The sequence below is a fragment of the Scylla paramamosain genome, unplaced genomic scaffold (assembly GCF_035594125.1).
Source record: "Scylla paramamosain isolate STU-SP2022 unplaced genomic scaffold, ASM3559412v1 Contig92, whole genome shotgun sequence".
Taxonomy (NCBI): domain Eukaryota; kingdom Metazoa; phylum Arthropoda; class Malacostraca; order Decapoda; family Portunidae; genus Scylla; species Scylla paramamosain.
Window position 1 is genome coordinate 75001 of NW_026973757.1, and position 20000 is coordinate 95000.

Genomic DNA, 20000 nt, shown 5'->3' on the forward strand with positions numbered 1-20000 from the left:
AGATGTGGATCAGGGAGGGGGAAGGGGGCTGAGGCTTTATGTCATGGTGGTATCGACTAACTGATGGCTGCCTTGATTACTTACTCATGAGAACAGGTAGCTAGGTAGGTAGGTTAGGTGGGTGGGTGGGTGGAGGTGGAGGTGGAGGAGTAGGAGGAGGGATGAATATTTTCTTTATTTATTGATCTTCGTGCTCTTTACATCCTGTTTGTATGTCATATTGTATTTTTACCACCACCACCACTACTACTACTACTACTACTACTACTACTACTACTACTACTACTACTACTACTACTACTACTACTTCTACTGCCTCCTCCTGTTCCTCCTCCCACTGCTAATGTACCCTAGCGCTCTGTGTCTCTCTAAGTCTCGGTCGTGCACAGACACTTGTTATCTTATCGTGTTATCAGCGTGAGGCAAGATTCGGGGGAGGGAGGAGGGCGAGGACAGTTTCCACGGCCATTACACACACACACACACACACACAGAACATTACCGTGTGTGTGTGTGTGTGTGTGTGTGTGTGTGTGTGTGTATGTGTGGTTAGGGTAGTTTGAGAGGGGGAGTGCGAGACAGACAGGTATCGTTAAGACCAGAAGATGCTTGAGATTAGAATGAAAATAATTATCCATAACATGAGGAAGTGCATAAGTTTTCAAATGAGATCGTGTAGGAAAGCCGGACATTTGACGTGTTTTTTTTTTTTTGTAACCTTGAGAGAGAGAGAGAGAGAGAGAGAGAGAGAGAGAGAGAGAGAGAGAGAGAGAGAGTTGGGTATACACTGATTGATAGTTTATAAATAGCACACCTGCTGGGCGACACGTGGCAAGTAAAATAGCTAGATAACATTTTGTACCTGCCTTGCTTCTGATGCGAATAACCAACACCTCGCGAAGACCAGGTAAGAGATAACATGCAAGTCAATTATTGAAACCCACACCTATTATTCATACAACAGGTGTGTACTGTATAGAAGACCAGGCATACATGCTTCATTAATAACACGCACCGCAAGACAGGTTTAAATGGGGTGACCTTTTGGCTATTGTGTTTTGAGTGACACGTGCCCAGACAGGTAGAGGAGAACCCAGAGGAACGCTCTTGTACTCCTCTACTCCTGCCTGCGGTGGGCGGCGGCAGGGACAGGAGAAGCCCTCGAGTGACCCAAGCAGTAATGAAGAAGTAGGTGTAGAGTTACAGAGAGGACAGGGACCCATTGCCAGAGAGAGAGAGAGAGAGAGAGAGAGAGAGAGAGAGAGAGAGAGAGAGAGAGAGAGAGAGAGAGAGAGAGTCAGGTTTGTGTCTTACGTAGTGTGTTTGTGGAAGTGAAAAAAAAGTTTGAGTCCCGTTTTCTGAGAGAGAGAGAGAGAGAGAGAGAGAGAGAGAGAGAGAGAGAGAGAGAGAGAGAGAGAGAGAGAGAGAGAGAGAGAGAGAGCGCCTTTGTAAACTTTGAACAGAAAGAGACATCCACACGCGTCAGTCACACACACACACACACACACACACACACACACACACACACACACACACACACACACACACACACACACACACACACACAAGTTTGCTTCAAGGGCACGCACAGATGAAGCAATATACCTGGAAGGAGAGCAGAGGAGTTGAGGATCAGGTGTTTGGAGGGGGTGGGGCTGCAGGTGGTGGTCGTGGGCGGGAAGGTGGAGATGAGAGGCGGTCATGCGAGGCGTCCAGTCCGTCAGGGGGCGCAGAGAATCTTGCCGAGTCTACCTGTATCCAAGTGTTCATGATCCTGTGTGTGTGTGTGTGTGTGTGTGTGTGTGTGTGTGTGTGTGTGTGTGTGTGTGTGTGTGTGTTGAATCTGAGCTTTGCGTGGCGACAGGAGACTAGCTTTGTCCGTCAGAAGACTCACCTTGCAACACAGTGACGAAAGGATAGAGGGATGATGAGGCAAAGGAGAGACCAGAGAGACCAAAGGAGGAAAGAAAAGCACAAGAGTTGGTAGAGATGGGGGAACCGGCACTCTCTCTCTCTCTCTCTCTCTCTCTCTCTCTCTCTCTCTCTCTCTCTCTCTCTCTCTCTCTCTCTCTCTCTCTTCCTCCCTCCCTTTCTTCCTTACTAGGTCAGCAGCCTCGTCCGTCTCTTCCTTGACCTTTGCCTCGGTGCTTCATGACCCTTGTTAACTGTTTTTGTGTAATGTCCGTGTGACTTTAGTGCAGGCAGCTCGTGTGTGTGTGTGTGTGTGTGTGTGTGTGTGTGTGTGTGTGTGTGTGTGTGTGTGTGTGTGTGTGTGTGTGTGTGTGTGTGTGTGTGTGTGCGCGCGCGAGATGGAAGCCCCTTGTGTGTGTGTGTGTGTGTGTGTGTGTGTGTGTGTGTGTGTGTGTGTGTGTGTGTGTATTCCGGTGTCTGTGTTTCTGTACTAGTCAGGTTTGTATAGGATGAGAGAGAGAGAGAGAGAGAGAGAGAGAGAGAGAGAGAGAGAGAGAGAGAGAGAGAGAGAGAGAGAGAGAGAGAGATATTACAGTGGCATGAAGCAGACAGCAAGTGACCTTTTAACGTTAGAGGCACTTTCTCATCTCGCAGTCCTGACCCCCTTGTGTGTGTGCGACAACGAGAGAGAGAGAGAGAGAGAGAGAGAGAGAGAGAGAGAGAGAGAGAGAGAGAGAGAGAGAGAGAGAGAGAGAGAGAGAACGACGACGACGACGACGACTAATCCTGCAGTCTTGTCGTTTCTGTTCTTAGCTTCATCATGTGGAAGTATAGAAGGATTTTTTGCAAGGTGTTGTTGTTGTTGTTGTTGTTGTTGTTGTTGGTGGTGGTGGTGGTGGTGGTGGTGGTGGTGTCGGTGAACTGTCAGATGGTGTAGGTAGAATATATAATTATGGCGGAGACGTGGTGGAGAATAAGTAGTGTAGGAGGGACATGGTAGTAGTAGTAGTAGTAGTAGTAGTAGTAGTAGTAGTAGTACATAATAGTTGTTGTGATGGTATGGTAGGCGTAGTAGTAGTAATAGAAGTTGTATGTATATATTAGTTGTAGTGGTGATGATGGTGGTGAGAGAAGATTTTGCAATGGTGGTGGTGATAATGATAGTATTTAATGGTAGTGATGGTGGAGCAGGGGAACTTGGTAGTGGTGATGGTGGTGGTGTGATGGGGGCGTGGTGGAGGAAGCCTGCAGTGATGGCGCAGCTCTGATGAAGCCCCACCGATGCTTCATATCTTGTAGCACAGTTGTGAGGAAGTGTTACTGCTATACCCATCCACCCTTCTTCTCCCTCCCTCCCTCCCTCCATCCCTCCCTCCATCCTTCCCTTACCCCTCTCTCACCTTCTTTCATCCTTTATTCCCCTCCCATCACACTTATCATACCTTTCCCATTTCACCTTTTATTATTTTCCCTCTTATTTCTCATCTTTGGCACATTATACCTTGTTTTCCTTATGGCATTTCCTCTCTTCCCACTTTTCCTTCATCTCTCCATCTCATCTCGTCACTTTTCTCTGCTAACTTTGACGCCACATCTGCCGGCTCAGTTTCCCTGCCGCCACCTGCCACCACACCTGCACGGACACACAAACAAAATATGCACAGTGCACACACCTGCTTCCTTTGATTCTAGACTCCACGAACATTGCGGAAGGAAAAGCACTACTACTACTACTACTGCTACTGCTACTGCTACTGCTACTACTACTACTACTACTACTACTACTACTACTGTTACTTTGCGCTTTACTGAGTTGAGGCTGTACTGGCAACGTGTTTGAGGTCGTATAAAAAAAAACAAAACAAAAACACTCAACGCTCGGGTGGTCGTTTCAGAAGCTTCCCTCGCGTTGACCCCAAAGACGTGCATATAAATAGGTTTTCACGCTGCCCTTATAAGGTGAAGGGAAAGTAACACACACACACACACACACACACACACACAGACACGCGCGCTGGTTGACGTTACTGATTTCTCTCCGCCCACTTGTCCTTGATGGGAAACTTATGAGGGTTGCGCATGATTTTCCTTCAGTGTGTGTTGTGTTACTTCGTGCTTGTCTCTAAAAGTGATTTGGATGTTTGTGGGTACGTGCAGGATGACTGGCTGAGTGGATATCCGTGCTCCTATGTTTGTTTGTAGGTATGTCTGTCTGTGTCTGTCCTTCTGTTTGTGTTTGTCTCCGTGTGTGTGTTTGTCGTGTATAAATATGTTTGTGATTTCCTTCTTTTCTATTTATGGTCAAGCAGTTTTTGTAGTGAAGCAATAGTTTAGACTCAGAATTGATACTATCGCATTAGATATATGTATGCATGTGGTGTTGTGGAAGATAAAGAACGTATGTATGTATGTATGTATGTATGTGGCTGTCTGCCTGTGTCTCTTTCTCAATCTGTCGTCTGTCTTTGTGTACGTATGTATGTATGGAAGTACAATGTATGTATGTACTTACATTTGTATTTATGTACATAATTATATATGTGGATCACGCAAGGGGACGGACGTGACCTGAGGGAGTGTACGCGGAGGAGAGTAACTGGGGCGTGACACTGCTGAGAGAGAGAGAGAGAGAGAGAGAGAGAGAGAGAGAGAGAGAGAGAGAGAGAGAGAGAGAGAGAGAGAGAGAGAGAGAGAGGGCGCGGTGCATTGTTGAGAGAATAAGGAAATGTTCTCGTTAACTTGGCCAGTGACTTGCTATTATCTTGCCAGGTTTTCTTACTTTCCCTACACATTTTTGGTGCTTGAGATATAAAGGCAGCTCTTAAGTACCCGTAATTGTATGTAAGATGCTTGCTAAATTTCCCAAGCGCAGGTAACGCGGGTTGCTCTTCCTCATTCATGTTCAAGGCATTTGTAAACTGACGTGATATTTTGCTGAACTTAATAATAATGCGTAGAGAAGAGAACATTGTGTGTGTTTACCATAATTTCACAGCGGTTTAGTTTATAGCACTTGAAGCATTGTACAAAAAATCTTTACCAGTACTTAACCTAACCTAACCCAACCCAACCCAACCCAACCCAACCCAACCTAACCTAACCTAACCTAACCTAACCTAACCTAACCTAACTTAACTTAACTTAACCCAAACTCACCTAACCTAACCTAACCTAACCCAACCCAACCTCACCTAACCTAACCTAACCTAACTTAATCTAACCTAACCTAACCAAACATAACTGAAACAAGGGATTGAATGATTAGATTTTTCAGTTCCTCGCCATTCTGCAATTTTAAAAGATGGCTGAAGAGTCAAAATAAATGTTTCAGAGTGCTTTCTGAGTTAAAAGTTTCCATCTTGTACAATGTTGATAAATGGCTTAAATTTTCCCCCACCCCTACCTCCCCACCGCCTAACAAAAGATGATAGATAAATAAAATGAATAAGTAAATGTCTCAAAGTGGTTTCTGATGAACGAAAGACATACCCAATAATAATGAGAGGCTTAACTGAATCAACCATGCAATCACTAACGGCGTAGCTCCTTGTTCACCCAACCCCCTGATTGGCCTTCACTCCCTCCTCCTCCCTCATTTTTTCTCCCATTTTTTTGTAGCTTTTTGTACATATTTTTAATCTGCGCCGCTTGCTTTCATGAGGGTCGACCTTTCATCACTGGAGCACTTCTTGGGAGGAGGAGGAGGAGGAGGAGGAGGAGGAGGAGGAGGAGAGAGCGGAGGCAGTATTACCAAACTAGGAGATCAACCTCCCAGCCACATGTAAATACCACCAGACATCACCACTCCACCCTCTCTCCTCCTCCTCCTCCTCCTCCTCCTCCTCCTCCTCCTCCTCCTCCTCCTCCTCCTCCTCCTCTCAGCTGACAGATGCAGTGCTCCCGGATACTGCAGCTTCCATGTTTCCAGCGGGGCCATACAGAGTGCAGTAAGTGGAGGGGCATGAGGGTTGGAGGGGCGAAGGGATGAGGGCGGAGAGTCATCCTGGCCAGCCGAGCGGCGAAGAGAGAGAGAGAGAGAGAGAGAGAGAGAGAGAGAGAGAGAGAGAGAGAGAGAGAGAGAGAGAGAGTGTAGAAGCAGGAAAAGGGATTGAACCTCTGTTTGTACGTCTCTCTCTCTCTCTCTCTCTCTCTCTCTCTCTCTCTCTCTCTCTCTCTCTCTCTGTTCCCTTTCTCCCCATCTCTCTCCAGCGATGTCGAGTAGAGAGGGGGGATGGTGGTAAGAGGGAGGGAGCTCGACAGGGAGGGAAGATAAGGAGGGGCAGGAGATAGGTAGGCAGGCAGCAGTGTCTCTCATATCATGGTCATCACCGCCTCCAGTTCATTGCCAACAGCCTGCTTGCTTGCTTGTGTCCTCCTTCCCGCAGCAGCCTCACACTTTCCTCCTCCTCCTCCTCCTCCTCCTCCTCCTCCTCCTCCTCCTCCTCCTCCTCCTCCTCTTCCTCCTCCTCCTCCTCCTCCAGCTCCTTTTTCCCTCTGAATGACGCACACTCGACCATTCCTTTTATTGTGGCACTTGTATCCATTGTTTAAAGCTCGTGTCTCTGTCATTGTTATTGTGTTAATGGCTGGCTTTTGTGTTTCTTTGCTGAGAGAGAGAGAGAGAGAGAGAGAGAGAGAGAGAGAGAGAGAGAGAGAGAGAGAGAGAGAGAGAATGTCAAAGATAGCAGAAGATAAGACAAGATAAGGGGAAGATAATGGCAGAATGTTGAAAATAACTTACCTACTGAGTCGCTACTGTAAGGATAAGAAGAAAAGGTCGTATATCTTGCCCGAGTGTCTTTAACGTACGAGTAGTGCAAGAGAAAGGGAATGGAAAGCAGAGAGTACTTAAATAATCGTAAACACCCAGACGTATTCCTACCTGTAAAAATTGCTAAGGTGTTGGAGGCTGGAAAAATTTTTAAAGAGAAAAGTTCAGGTGATATGTTTGAGTGTTCAAGAAAGAGAAACAAACTGCAGGTGAAGGATGAAGGCCATTTTAGTGGAGCTGAGGATGTAAATTGTTATTGTCTTCACTTGAAAGTAGGAAAAAGAATACCAACACGAACACTCCAGAGAGAGAGAGAGAGAGAGAGAGAGAGAGAGAGAGAGAGAGAGAGAGAGAGAGAGAGAAGGAAACACAGACCAAAAAAGGAGACATGAACACACAAAGAGAGAGAGAGAGAGAGAGAGAGAGAGAGAGAGAGAGAGAGAGAGAGAGAGAGAGAGAGAGAGAGAGAATTAACCACACCCATGACTTGCATAATCACTCGCGGGGCCAAGAAAAGTTTTCCTCTTGTTGGTTTGTTTTCTTAAAGGGAGACTCAGCTTCATTATAATTCATCAGATTGCCAAATTAATTTCCTCGTGCTGGAGTGTTAATAAGGGACGAGGAGGAGGACGAGGAGGAGGACGAGGAGGAGGAGGAGACCGATATTATTAGCAATTTGAAAAAAAAAAGATGAAGAGAAGTAAACATGACGTACGAAGGAGGAAAATTAATAAAAAAAAACAAAACATGAAGGATGGAGAAGAGAAAGAGAAGACAAAGACGAAGAAGACGATAAAAAAATAAAAGCAAACAGAAGAAGAGTGAAGAGAAAGAGGAGAAGAAAGAGGAGGAGGAGGAGGAGGAGGAGGAGGTAAAGAATAAGAATAAGAAAAGATAGACAAACGGGAAAGAGAAAGGGGAGAAGAAGAAGAAGAAGAAGAAGAAGAAAAGAAAGTAGCAAAGATAAAAAAAAAACTGGAGAAAGAGGAGTAGGAGAAGGAAGAGAAAGAGTAGGAAAGATAAGACTATGGACGAAAGATCAAACGTAGAAGAGGAAGAGGAGAAAGGGGAAGAGGAGGAAGAGGATGAGGAGGAGGAGGAGGAGGAGGAGATGAAAGCTGAATAAAAACAGAAAGAAGATAGAAGAAAGAAGGGAAACAGACATGTAGAAAAAAAAATAAGATGAGGAAGAAGCCAAGGCGGAAAAGGAGGAGGAGGAGGAGGAGAAGGAGAAGAAGAAGAAGAAGAAGAAGAAGAAGAAGAAGAAGAAGAAGAAGAAGACAAACGAAAACACACAAAAAAGATAAGTAGAAGAAAGAACGAAAACAGACTGGCGGAAAAATAAGACGATGACGACAATGAAGAAGAAGAAGAAGAAGAAGAAGAAGAAGGAGGAGGAGGAAGAGGAGGGGGAGAGTAAGGAAGAAGGGGTAGGGGGGTGCTTTCATCTATACACAGCGCAGAACCAATATTTCCTGCGCATTGTCGAAGGTGACGCCCTATAACTCACCAGAGGCTAGAATATCTCCCCCGCCCTTGTCCCAGTCCTCCCCTGAGCCCTCACTAGATGGCTCTGGTCACGGGAGCTGTGTGCTTGGGGCGGGGAGGAGGTAGAGGGAAGGGAATGTGTAACGGAGATGAGGGATTGTGGGTGGTTAGTAGGAAGGGGTAGGAGAGAAGTTAGTGTATGGGGTGTATGGGGTGGGGAGAAGGTGAAGGGGAAGGGAATGTGTAATGGAGATGTGAGGGATTACGGGTGGTTAGAGGGTAAAGTGAGTGGATGGGATGGTAGGAGGGATAGATGGAGGAAGAGGAGGAATGTAGGATGTGCTAGAAAGGGAGAGTGAAGAAAGGAAGGGAGAAAGGGAGAAATGGTGTTAATCTACAAAGGAAGAGTGAAGGAGGGGAAGTGGAAAGGATGAAAGAAGGAAAGAATAGAAAGAAGAATCAAGCTCATTAGATAATGGGGAGATTAGGTTAAGGGAGTAGGGAGAAAAAAGAAAAAGGGACGTTATGTAATGCCAGTAATAGGGAGAGGAAGTAAGGGAAAGGAAGAAGAATAAGATGGAGAGGGGAAAGATAAGAGTGTAGATAATTTTAGCGTTAAGGGGAGGCGTAACTGACAGGGAGGCGAGGGGGGAAAGGAAGGAGGGAAGGGAGCGGCGTACTGTAGGCTATAATCTGACGTTGTTTTCATGGTTCTTATCACTCTATATTCTAAGCTTATTACACGCCTTCCTGCCTCACATGGGACCATACCCTGAAACACTCCTTCGCTGCACCTCCACTTCTTTGAAAAGGCTCTAGTTGAAGTTACACGAGTTTCAAGGGTGTTTTTCACGGTTATAGTGACATCTAAGCTAGATTTCTACGTAATAGTCGTGGTGATGAGAGCTGAAGGTTTCAAAATACGTACAAGATACATAGATATATAGATAGACGGACAGACAAATAGATAGATTGATTAATTATCGTCGCAACAGGAGATTTACAGGGGTACAAATTGCTGCTGCTTACTATTTTACACTCAACCATCACTCACGCAAATGATGAATATTCCTACAGGTTTCACTATACAAACCAAGGAAATATATCCCACGAGTAGTTCTTTCCCACCTTCCTCCCATCAGAAACTCATTAGGGGAGGGAAGTAGCATCAGAGAACCTAGTGAAGTAAGTGAAATAGACTTGCTGATGTGGGGGATTTAATTTTCCCTTTCAATTTTGCAGTGGCGTTTTGCGCACGTCTCTTCCTACATTTATTTTTTCCCCTCCCAGATTTGGCGTGTAGCTCATGTACCTTCTCCTTATGCTGTAAAAAACGAGGGAGGGGAAAGGGCGTTTAAAGAGGACACGAGGATGGATGGATAGCTTCAGCAGGGGGAGGAATGGAGGGAGAGAGGGACGGGTGAGGGACTGATTGGGGTTGTGTGTACCAGTATTAGGAGATTGAAGATTGGTGAAGGGATAGGAAGAGCAGAGAAGCGAGATATTGACTGAGATAGATAAATAGGGCATAGAGGGAGAGATGGAGGGAGAAAGAAAGAGAGGAATAGATTGTTAGGATAGAAAGGAAGGGATGGGGAAAAGGAGTAGTCAGATAGTAGACAAATAAAAGAGGAGAAGGATGTTTTGGTAGGCAGATAAAGAGGAACTGGATGCCTTGAAAGGTGGACTAAGGATAAAGATGGTGACTTGGTAGATAGGTAAAGGAAAAAAGATGGTTTGTCAGGCAGGTAAGGAAGATGATGGCTTGGAAGGTTGGCATGGAGGAAGAGAATGGTTTTAAAAATATGCATGGAGAAAGGATGGTGTACTAAATTGGCATGGAAGGACAAGGATGGATTCAAGGTCAGTTGGAGAAGAAAGGGAGTGAAAAAGATGATGATAATAATAATGATAATAAATAATAATAATAATAGTAATAACTGATCCCTGCATACAAAACACCAGTAATAATAAAAGAAATTGTTGAGAAAATTATATGGGTAATCAAAACAAAAGTATTTACAAACTGATACAAGAGTGAAAGCATTGTTTAAGCCTAACAAGATTACGGGACGAGGAGGGGCAGGGAAGGAAAATGAAGAAAAGAGGCAAGGAAAAGAACAAAAGAGGGAGAAGGATGAGACGACAACGAAATAAAAGGATGGAAAGGAGAAAATAAAAACCTTTACAGAATTATGGCGACAGCTGGAAAAAAGAGGACAAATTGATTACGAGAGAGAGAGAGAGAGAGAGAGAGAGAGAGAGAGAGAGAGAGAGAGAGAGAGAGAGAGAGAGAGAGAGAGAGAGAGAGAGAGAGAGAGACGGATCGCCCGTAATATTGTTGACCGGCAGCCAGTTGTTCATTATTATAGCACAGCAGAGCCAGGAGAGAGAGAGAGAGAGAGAGAGAGAGAGAGAGAGAGAGAGAGAGAGAGAGAGAGAGAGAGAGAGAGAGACCAAAATTACTTTCATGAAGTGTCATATTTCAATACACCGTAACCAGAATATAAAGATTTAAGACAATGATCAATTAAGTAAACAAACAGACAAACAAAAACAAGCAAGCAGGTGAAGAAATAGAATAAACAAGGAGAGAAAATAAAGTAACCATTATTCTTTCTCTCTTCCTTCTCCCTCTCTCTCCTCTCTCCTCTCTCCCTCCCACCTTTCTCTCTCTCTCTCTCTCTCTCTGTTCCCCTTTCCCCCGCTCCCTCTCTCTTATCCTGTCCTCTTCTCCTCTCCTCTCCACATGGTTCCGAGGCTTCGTGAACCTCCGGACCGTCGTTTTGAAACAATAACACTAACTCGTCTAACTAACCACCCTCACATAACCCAGTTTCCGGAGGGAGGAGGAGGAGGAGGAGGAGGAAGAAGAAGAGGAGGAGACGTGGCCTTCCTCTCACGACCCTTGCTTTATGTCTCATCTCCCGGCCAACTCCTCCTCCTCCTCCTCCTCCTCCTCCTCCTCCTCCTCCTCCTGTAATTCTAAAGCAGGTTCGAATTTATAACTCAGCTTCGCCGTCATTTTAGTCAGAGCTCACAAGGCGGAGTTCCGGAGCTTCGACTCGTGGCTTCATCTGTCATGCGGCTGTGGTGTGGTGGCGCTGTCTCTCTCTTTCTCTCTCTCTCTCTCTCTCTCTCTCTCATGCAGAGGACCCTTGGACTTTCAGGCTTCGATTTTGTGCCTTCGGAGCTTCATAAACAGCATCCGAAGCTATTTCAAGGCGACGGGCCACACTGAGTTAGGATTCGAACCCTGGGGATCGGTTCACTTTATGGCGCCGAGGTGTCGATACGGGATTACCATAGACGCGGCGTGAGATAGCGGGGAGAGGGGAGAGGGGAGGGGGGATGAGTGGGAATACGTAAAGGAGTGTGTGCGTGAGTGAAGTGAGTGCAGAGAGAGAGAGAGAGAGAGAGAGAGAGAGAGAGAGAGAGAGAGAGAGAGAGGATATTGCTTACAGGAGGTCAGGTCAGCTGGGATGGATGAGGGAGTGTGGAGTGAAGGGAGAGTGGAAGGAATTGTGTCTGTGTGTGTGTGTGTGTGTGTGTGTATTAGGATGAGGATTGAAGAGAGAGGCTGACTGGGCATGAGGGACAGAGAGAGAGAGAGAGAGAGAGAGAGAGAGAGAGAGAGAGAGAGAGAGAGAGAGAGAGAAAGGCAACCCGGGTCAGAAATTATTATTAGTGTCTGAATATTGACACGCCAAAAGAGAGAGAGAGAGAGAGAGAGAGAGAGAGAGAGAGAGAGAGAGAGAGAGAGAGAGAGAGAGAGAGAGGAAAAAATGTAGAAGGAAGAATTAGGAAACTAAAAGATTTTTCATAGTGGAAAGAGAAAAGGAAGAGAGAGAGAGAGAGAGAGAGAGAGAGAGAGAGAGAGAGAGAGAGAGAGAGAGAGAGAGAGAGAGAGATGGAGGGAAAAAAATAGAGGGAGACATGGAGGGAAGTGGAAAAAAATGGGAATGGTTAATTAGGTAAACAAAAAAAAAGTTTGGAGAGTAAAAGGGGAGAGAGAAAGAAAGGGAGAGGGTAAATGATGAAGCTAAGGAAATGAGGGAGAGTTGAAAGGGGAGACATTTGGTGTGTGTGTGTGTGTGTGTGTGTGTGTGTGTGTGTGTGTGTGTGTGTGTGTGTGTTGAAGAGAAGATGAGGAGAGATGCTTCAGAACAGATAGATAAAGAAATGGAAGGCAAGAGTGAGTGAGAGAGAGAGAGAGAAAGAAGGGGAAGAAGGCAAGGGAGTGAGTGAGAGAGAGAGGATTGCTAGAGAAGAGATAGACACATGACAAAGAGTGAGTGGAATGTACTACAGAAGACACAGATAAAGAAGGGAAAGGAAGTGAGGAAGAAGACAAGAGAATGAGTGAAGGGGAGGGGATGTGTGCTCGTGAAAAGGAACAGTGAGGGGCTTCATGGAGGGAGGTGTTGAGGGGAAGAGAGCGGGAGAGGGGCAGGGAGAGGGAGGGAGGGTTGGTCGGGGGGGGGTCGGTGGCTGTCGAAGGGCTCAAGTTATTGTTCTTGATGAAGCGCAGTAATTAAGCGACCGCCTGTTAATATCATGAGGTAATAGACTATTAAATCTCCATTCCGCCCAAAGAGACCCGCAGCCCGCCCACCGCCCGCCCACCACCGCCCTTACCTCTCATTACTGCACCTCCCTGCCCCTCGCTAACTCTCCCTGCCTCCCCTGTCACTCATTACTGCCTCTCCTTGCCTCTCGCCATCTCTCCCTGCTTTTCCCTGCCTCTCGCTAATTCACACTGTCATCCCTGCAACTCATTATTGCCTCTCCCTGCCTCTCCCAGCACCTCGCAAACTCTACTTGCCTCTCCCTGCCTCTGCCAGTACCTCGATAGCACTGTCGTAGCAGAACGTGTTTGGTGCTGGAAAACCGTTGTGACTACTGAAAAAGTCGAAAATAGTAATAACAAAGAATAAAAAAACACTGTAAACGGTAAGGCAAAGAAAAGAATAGGCAGTGGACAGTATGAGTGTGCTGAGTGGAATGAAATCCCCACACGAACGAAAAAAAAGAAAAAAAAAAGAAAAAAAAAGAAAAAAAAAAGAAAAGGTAAAGCATGAACGCCAAACTGGAAAAAAAAGATTTATAAATAATACAGAAATATGAATGGTATGAAAAGACAACGAATAATATAAATAACAATAATTAATGAATGAAAAAAAAATATGAATACCAAAAATAAAAAAAAAACTTACTTCACCGAAACTTACACAAATATAACATAGAAATAAAGGAAAACAGACAATTATGAAAGGAAAAAAAAAAACAGACAACAAAATAAGAAACCAATGTACGATAATTGTAATAATTTTAATTAAGTAACGTTCATAAACACTCTTGTACCTGACATTTTAATTTAATCGAAGAATATAAGATGCCGAGTAAAGAAAATAATATTGTCTTAGGAAGAGGAAAAAAATATACAGAAAAGACTGCAACACGCGCAGAGAGAGAGAGAGAGAGAGAGAGAGAGAGAGAGAGAGAGAGAGAGAGAGAGAGAGAGAGAGAACATTGCATCAAGGAGGACATTTTCCAGGAAAGAAATAGCCATGAGAATATGAAGTATAAATTAAATTCTCTCTCTCTCTCTCTCTCTCTCTCTCTCTCTCTCTCTCTCTCTCTCTCTCTCTCTCTCTCTCTCTAATGCGTGGATGTGTTTGCACCGCGGAACATTATTACATCGACGGATAAATAAAGTGAGTGAGTGAGTGAGTGAGTGAGAGAGAGAGAGCGAGTGCTGGCAGCCGTCCCGTGAGCTATCTCTGTTTTCTCTATTGTCTTTCATACCATTGGGTGGCCGAGGGAAAGGCGGGGCGGGGATGAAAGACTGACCCATTTCCTCAGTCTTTACGAGAGAGAGAGAGAGAGAGAGAGAGAGAGAGAGAGAGAGAGAGAGAGAGAGAGAGAGAATGTGTACTCGTATAGGGTAACAGGTAATTAGCCGTTACTAAAGCAATCTCTCTCTCTCTCTCTCTCTCTCTCTCTCTCTCTCTCTCTCTCTCTCTCTCTCTCTCTCTCTCTCTCTCTCTCTCTCTCAACTGTATCCCAATATTGCATTTACGTGTATGGTGCAATGACGTTAAATAAAAGCACAGTACCATCTCTCTCTCTCTCTCTCTCTCTCTCTCTCTCTCTCTCTCTCTCTCTCTCTCTCTCTCTCTCTCTCTCTCTCTCTCTCTCTCTCTCTCTTGCTAAATTCCAAATAGGTATCAAATGGAAAAATAGCCATGCAAATATTCCCCTTAATAGTCCACATCATAGTCACCTCTCCTTTACTCTTAAGCTTAATTACTTCCATTATCTCCCTCTGATAATTACTCGATATCATTAATGCAGAGAACGGAGTGTAATTAATATTCTTTATACATTACTTTTTATTATTTTTTTACGTATCTGTGTATACATTTACCTTTTCATTTTGTATGTCGAGTGTTCGCTTCTAATGGGTCTCCTTGTCTCTGTCTCTCCCCCATTAGGTGAGTGTGGGTGGCTGTCTGGCTGGCTGACTGGCTGACCGACCGGCTGGCTGACTGGCTGGCTGGCTGGCTGACGCTCTCTCTCTAACTTCCCTGGATGGTGAGGGAAGGACGAAGCCGCTGGAGTTGGGTAGGTGATGGCAGTGGTGGTGGTGGTTATGGTGGTGGTTCTGTTTGGGTTTTGTTTTTGTTTTGGGTGTGGTGTAGGAGTGGTGATGGGGGATGAGGAGATACAGAGGGAGGAGGAGGAGGAGGAGGAGGAGGAGGAGGAGGAGGAGAAGAAGAAGAAGAAGAAGAAGAAGAAGAAGAAGAAGAAGAAGAAGAAGAAGAAGAAGAAGAAGAAGAAGAAGAAGAAGAAGAAGAAGAAGAAGAAGAAGAAGAAGAAGGAAAAAAATATGAATAGTGGTATTGAGTTGAAAATTACGTAAATATCAGACGTAAATATCAGATGTTTCTTCAATATCTGCGCCTCTGCTTCGTTCAGTCACACACACACTCACACACACACACACACACACACACACACACACACACACACACACACACACACACACACACACACACACACACACACACACACACACACACACACACACACACACACACACACACACACACACACTCTCTCTCTCTCTCCGCAACACATATGCCCGAGCTCCTCCTCCTCCTCCTCCTCCTCCTCCTCCTCCTCCTCCTCCTCCTCCTCCAGCTCGTATTCGACATAATTAAGGCCCTTCTCTCTCTTTTGATCACCGTGCTGTAATAATAATGCTGTTAGGAAGCGAAGGAGAATGTTACAGGCTAGTGTGTGTGTGTGTGTGTGTGTGTGTGTGTGTGTGTGTGTGTGTGTAGATATGTATGTATGTATGTATGTATGTATACCTGCGCGTGTATGTATATGCGTAAGTGTGTGCGCGTTTATGGGTACCTTGCCTTGCACTGTGTTATATCTTTCGTTATGTCGCCTTGTCATCTCTTCTATTGTCTCCTCTCCTCAGGTCTCCTCAGGTCTTCTCTGGTCTCCTCTGGTCTCTTCTGGACCTACACGTTAATTATGTAGCGGCGTGGCGGCGTCCCCGAGGTTGCCTGGTCCTGGTGTCACTGTTGTTGAAGCATTCATGAGGACGGCACGGCACTGTGATGGGCGGGCCTCGCTGTGGATATTGCATGAGGCGGGGAGGGAATGCGGCAGACGGCGGATAGGTGGGAGAGGAGGAAGTATGGATGGAAGGAGGGGTGAGTGGCGGTGAGGTCAGGTGTGAGAGTAAGTGAAAGTGGATGAATGAGGAATGGAGGGATTGTGGTAGAGAGAGAGAGAGAGAGAGAGAGAGAGAGAGAGAGAGAGAGAGAGAGAGAGAGAGAGAGAGAGAGAGAGAGAGAGAGGGTAGGTAAGGAAATAGAAATGGAATCAGAGAGAGAAATGGAAAGGAATGATGAAAAGAAGACGGAAAATGAAAAAAAGAAAAAGAAACGTAGATAAGAAAACTAAAGGGAATAGATTAAAGGAAAGAAAAGAAGGGTAAATAGGAGAAGGAAGGGAGGCTAGAGTTAGTAGGAAAGGAGATGAAAGAGAGAGAGAGGGAGAGAGAAAAATACTCGTGTAAAGGAAATGAAGAATGAACGAGAATGGAATGGAATGGAATGGAATGGAAGAATGGAGAGAGAAAATGAGAACAAGGAAAAGGAGAAAACTGATAAGAGAGAGAGAGAGAGAGAGAGAGAGAGAGAGAGAGAGAGAGAGAGAGAGAGAGAGAGAGAGAGAGAGAGAGAGAGAGAGAGAGAGCTGCATTCAAGTTTAGAGGAAGGTCATCAATGTTACAGGTAGAACCGCTTCTCGTCCCTACCTGTCTTGAGGTGAAAAAGAGAGGGAGGTTCTTCTTCTTCTTCTTCTTCTTCTTCTTCTTCTTCTTCTTCTTCTTCTTCTTCTTCTTCTTCTTCTTTCAACTACTTTTATGTGTATATATATATTTTTTTATTTTTTTACAACTTTTTGATGTATTTTAGTGTTTCTTGTTTCGTGTGTGTGTGTGTGTGTGTGTGTGTGTGTGTGTGTGTGTGTGTGTGTGTGTTGAGAGCATAGTGTGAGTGAGTGAATGAGTGAGTGAGTGATGGAGACAGACGCTATCTTCTCTCTTTTCCCCTCCTCCTCCTCTTCCTCCTCTCCTTATCATCATTTCATCTTCTTCCTCCTTCTCCTCTCACATCTCTTGGTCCTTTTCATCACCACTTATTTTCTCATTTTCCTGCCTCCTCCTCCTCCTCCTCCTCCTCCTCCTCCTCCTCCTCCTCCTCCTCCTCCTCCTCCTCCTCCTCCTTATGTGATGATGTTGATATTTTTTCCTTTAAACTTATTTGGCCGCGCGAAAAAATTTCCCCAGCCTGAGTATCCCGTCACCTGATTGGCTGGCATTTTTCCCCTTGACGACCATTCAGCATTGAGGATATTTGGTGCGAGGCGCTGATTGGTGCTCGCTTAAGACTGACAGTCAATCACGCGGCACTTTCTTTTTTTTCTATGACAGGAATGGAAATAGCTAACCATTCTCTCTCTCTCTCTCTCTCTCTCTCTCTCTCTCTCTCTCTCTCTCTCTCTCTCTCTCTCTCTCTCTCTCTCTCTCTCTCTCTCTCTCTCTCTCTCTCTCTCTCATAAACACATCTACGTAAATATTGTCTTCGTTCTTCCTATTCTTCTCTTTACGATCTATATATTTATCCTTCCTCCTCCTCCTCCTCCTCCTCCTCCTCCTCCTCCTCCTCCTCCTCCTCCTCCTCCTGTCACTCACACAAATGCATTATTTTCCTCAAAAATTTGTGGGAAATCTTTTGTGTTTAGTTTTCTTAAAGTTATTGTGTTTATTTGTCATGTTATTTTTAGGATAAGAGGGTTTTTAATTATAGACGTCAGTCTGGAATGCCCACTTGCGGGGAAACTATATATAGATTTATGAATGATAGTCGACAGCGTAGACGATTTTCAGTATACAGTATAGACGATTTTCTTTTTGGTAGTACATACATCTGCCCTGCCGCCGGGAAGGGGTTAAAACAGTTTTTCTATTTACCAGTGATGAAAGAGGTAGAAAACACACACACACACACACACACACACACACACACACACACACACACACACACACACACACACACACACACACGTTGGTAGAGTTGCTGTTAATCCATTAATTGGTGTGGGTTCGGGAAAACTTAGGATTATAATGGCGGGGCGCGAGGCAAATTGATATAATGGGTGTGGCACATAAACAGCTGCGGTGCTCTTTGGTGTATGCAATTTTATTACATTTGCTTGGTTTCAACACAATTATGTACTTAATAACTTGCTGCTTCTTTCTCCAACATGGTCTGTATTTCCTGCTGCCTGTGACTGGAGCTGTTTCCACACACAAGTGTCCTCAATGAAAACTACACTGCCTTGCTTTCGGATCTGGCTTTTTTTTTTTTTTTTGCGGGGAAAGATGACTTTATGAACCATTATCTTGCCCTCATTCCTTCACCGCTCATCCAAATTCATATATATATATATATATATATATATATATATATATATATATATATATATATATATATATATATATATATATATATATATATTATATATTATATATATATATATATATATATATATATATATATATATATATATATATATATATATATATATATATATATATATATATATATATATATATATATATATATATATATATATTATATATTATATATATATATATATATATATATATATATATATATATATATATATATATATATATATATATATATATATATATATATTAATATTATATTATATTACTCTTACATCTCGGAGTCCCCATCTGGGGAGGGACCACAAATGTCCCCAGGTCTGACTGCTCTTCAGATATCGACCCTAATTGTCTTGACACTCCCCTGAACTTTTTTTATTCATAAACTTCAGCAACATTCGTGGTCTAAGATCTAATTTTCAATCTGTAGAACACCACCTCTCCTCTTCTAAACCTCATCTTCTTTTCCTTACTGAAACTCAGGTGTCTGAGGCAACTGACAGTAGCCCCTTTTCTGTTCCCTCCTACTTTCTCTTTCCTCATTTTCAATCCAAAGCTGGATGTTGCGTTTATGTGTGCAGCGGCTCAACCTGCTCCCGTGCCCTCTCTCTTGAATCTTCCGAGTTTTTCACCATCTGGCTATGGCTACAGAGTCACTCTCAAATTAAATTTATCTGTGCTGTATACCTCTCACCTAACTCCTCTGACTATAAGAAATTATTTGACTACTTAACGTCCAAAGTGGAGCACATTCTGACTCTCTCCGCTTTTGCGGAGATCACCATTCTTGGAGACTTCAATGTTCACCACCAGCTCTGGCTTTCCTCTTCCTCCACTTACCATCCTGGTGAACTAGCCTCCAAAGCTTTGATTTCCAACCTTTTTTTTTTTTTTATGTAGGAAGGATACTGGCAAAGGGCAACAAAAATCTAATAAAAAAAATGCCCACTGAAATGCCAGTCCCATAAAAGGGTCAAAGCAGTGGTCAAAAATTGGTGGATAAGTGTCTTGAAACCTCCCTCTTGAAGGAATTCAAGTCACACCTACCCTCCAATGGCTTCTGTCATTATCTCTGTAACTTCATCTCAAGTTTCCTTAATGACCGTCCTATTGCTGCTGTGGTAGATTGTTCTGTGGTCATTGTTCTTCTCCTAAATCTATTAACAGTGGTCTACCTCAGGGTTCTGTGCTGTCACCCACTCTTTTCTTATTATTCATTAGTGACCTAAACTAAACAGCTTGTCCTATCCGCTCCTAAAATCTCTCAAAGAGTTAAGATAAAATAAAATAAAGCACAACTATCAAGTAAAATTGAAAAAAGAAAACTATACTGATAATTCCTCATTCATAGAAGGTGAAACTAAGAAGCTAAAATAAAACAATAATTAATTAAAATTAATTTGGTTTAAAACCTCCTCTCAGTGAAAGTGGATTAAGTGTTAGAAATATTTCATGGATGTGGAATGCTGCAATGCATTGCACCACACGGAAAAGACAATCAAGATGATTTCATCACCAAAAAAAAAGTTTATTGATACAACTCTAAAATTCAGTGTACACACTTGCAGATGGTATCATAATCTGATGTGTTTCCCACGAGATGTGCAAGTATTGTGGCGTGGTGTTGTTATTGTTGGCGCAGCGGCAAAGACCTCGGCCAGTGCTCGAACATGTATTCATAACTGTGTATGTCGCCGTAGCTGCACAGTCGTTCTTCAGCTGGCAGTCTTCCCCTTCCCCTACGGTTTAGCGACTTTCCTCTGTGGCCAG

General features: G+C 44.1%; 1 protein-coding gene across 8 annotated transcripts in view; it reads left to right on the plus strand.

The window, feature by feature from the left end:
• The window catches only part of LOC135098920 (uncharacterized), a 70882-nt gene that overhangs the window by 21750 nt on the left and 29132 nt on the right, over nt 1-20000 (plus strand). For 2 of the 8 annotated variants that reach the window (XM_064001345.1, XM_064001343.1), the window contains exon 2: nt 15666-15903. The exons of 5 other annotated variants lie outside the window; for them this stretch is intronic. In XM_064001345.1, coding sequence (XP_063857415.1) covers nt 15666-15719 — 54 coding nt within the window. In that variant the 3' untranslated portion in view covers nt 15720-15903. The remainder of the gene's footprint in view (nt 1-15665; nt 15904-20000) is intronic. One more of the 8 variants, XM_064001344.1, reaches the window with a different exon arrangement.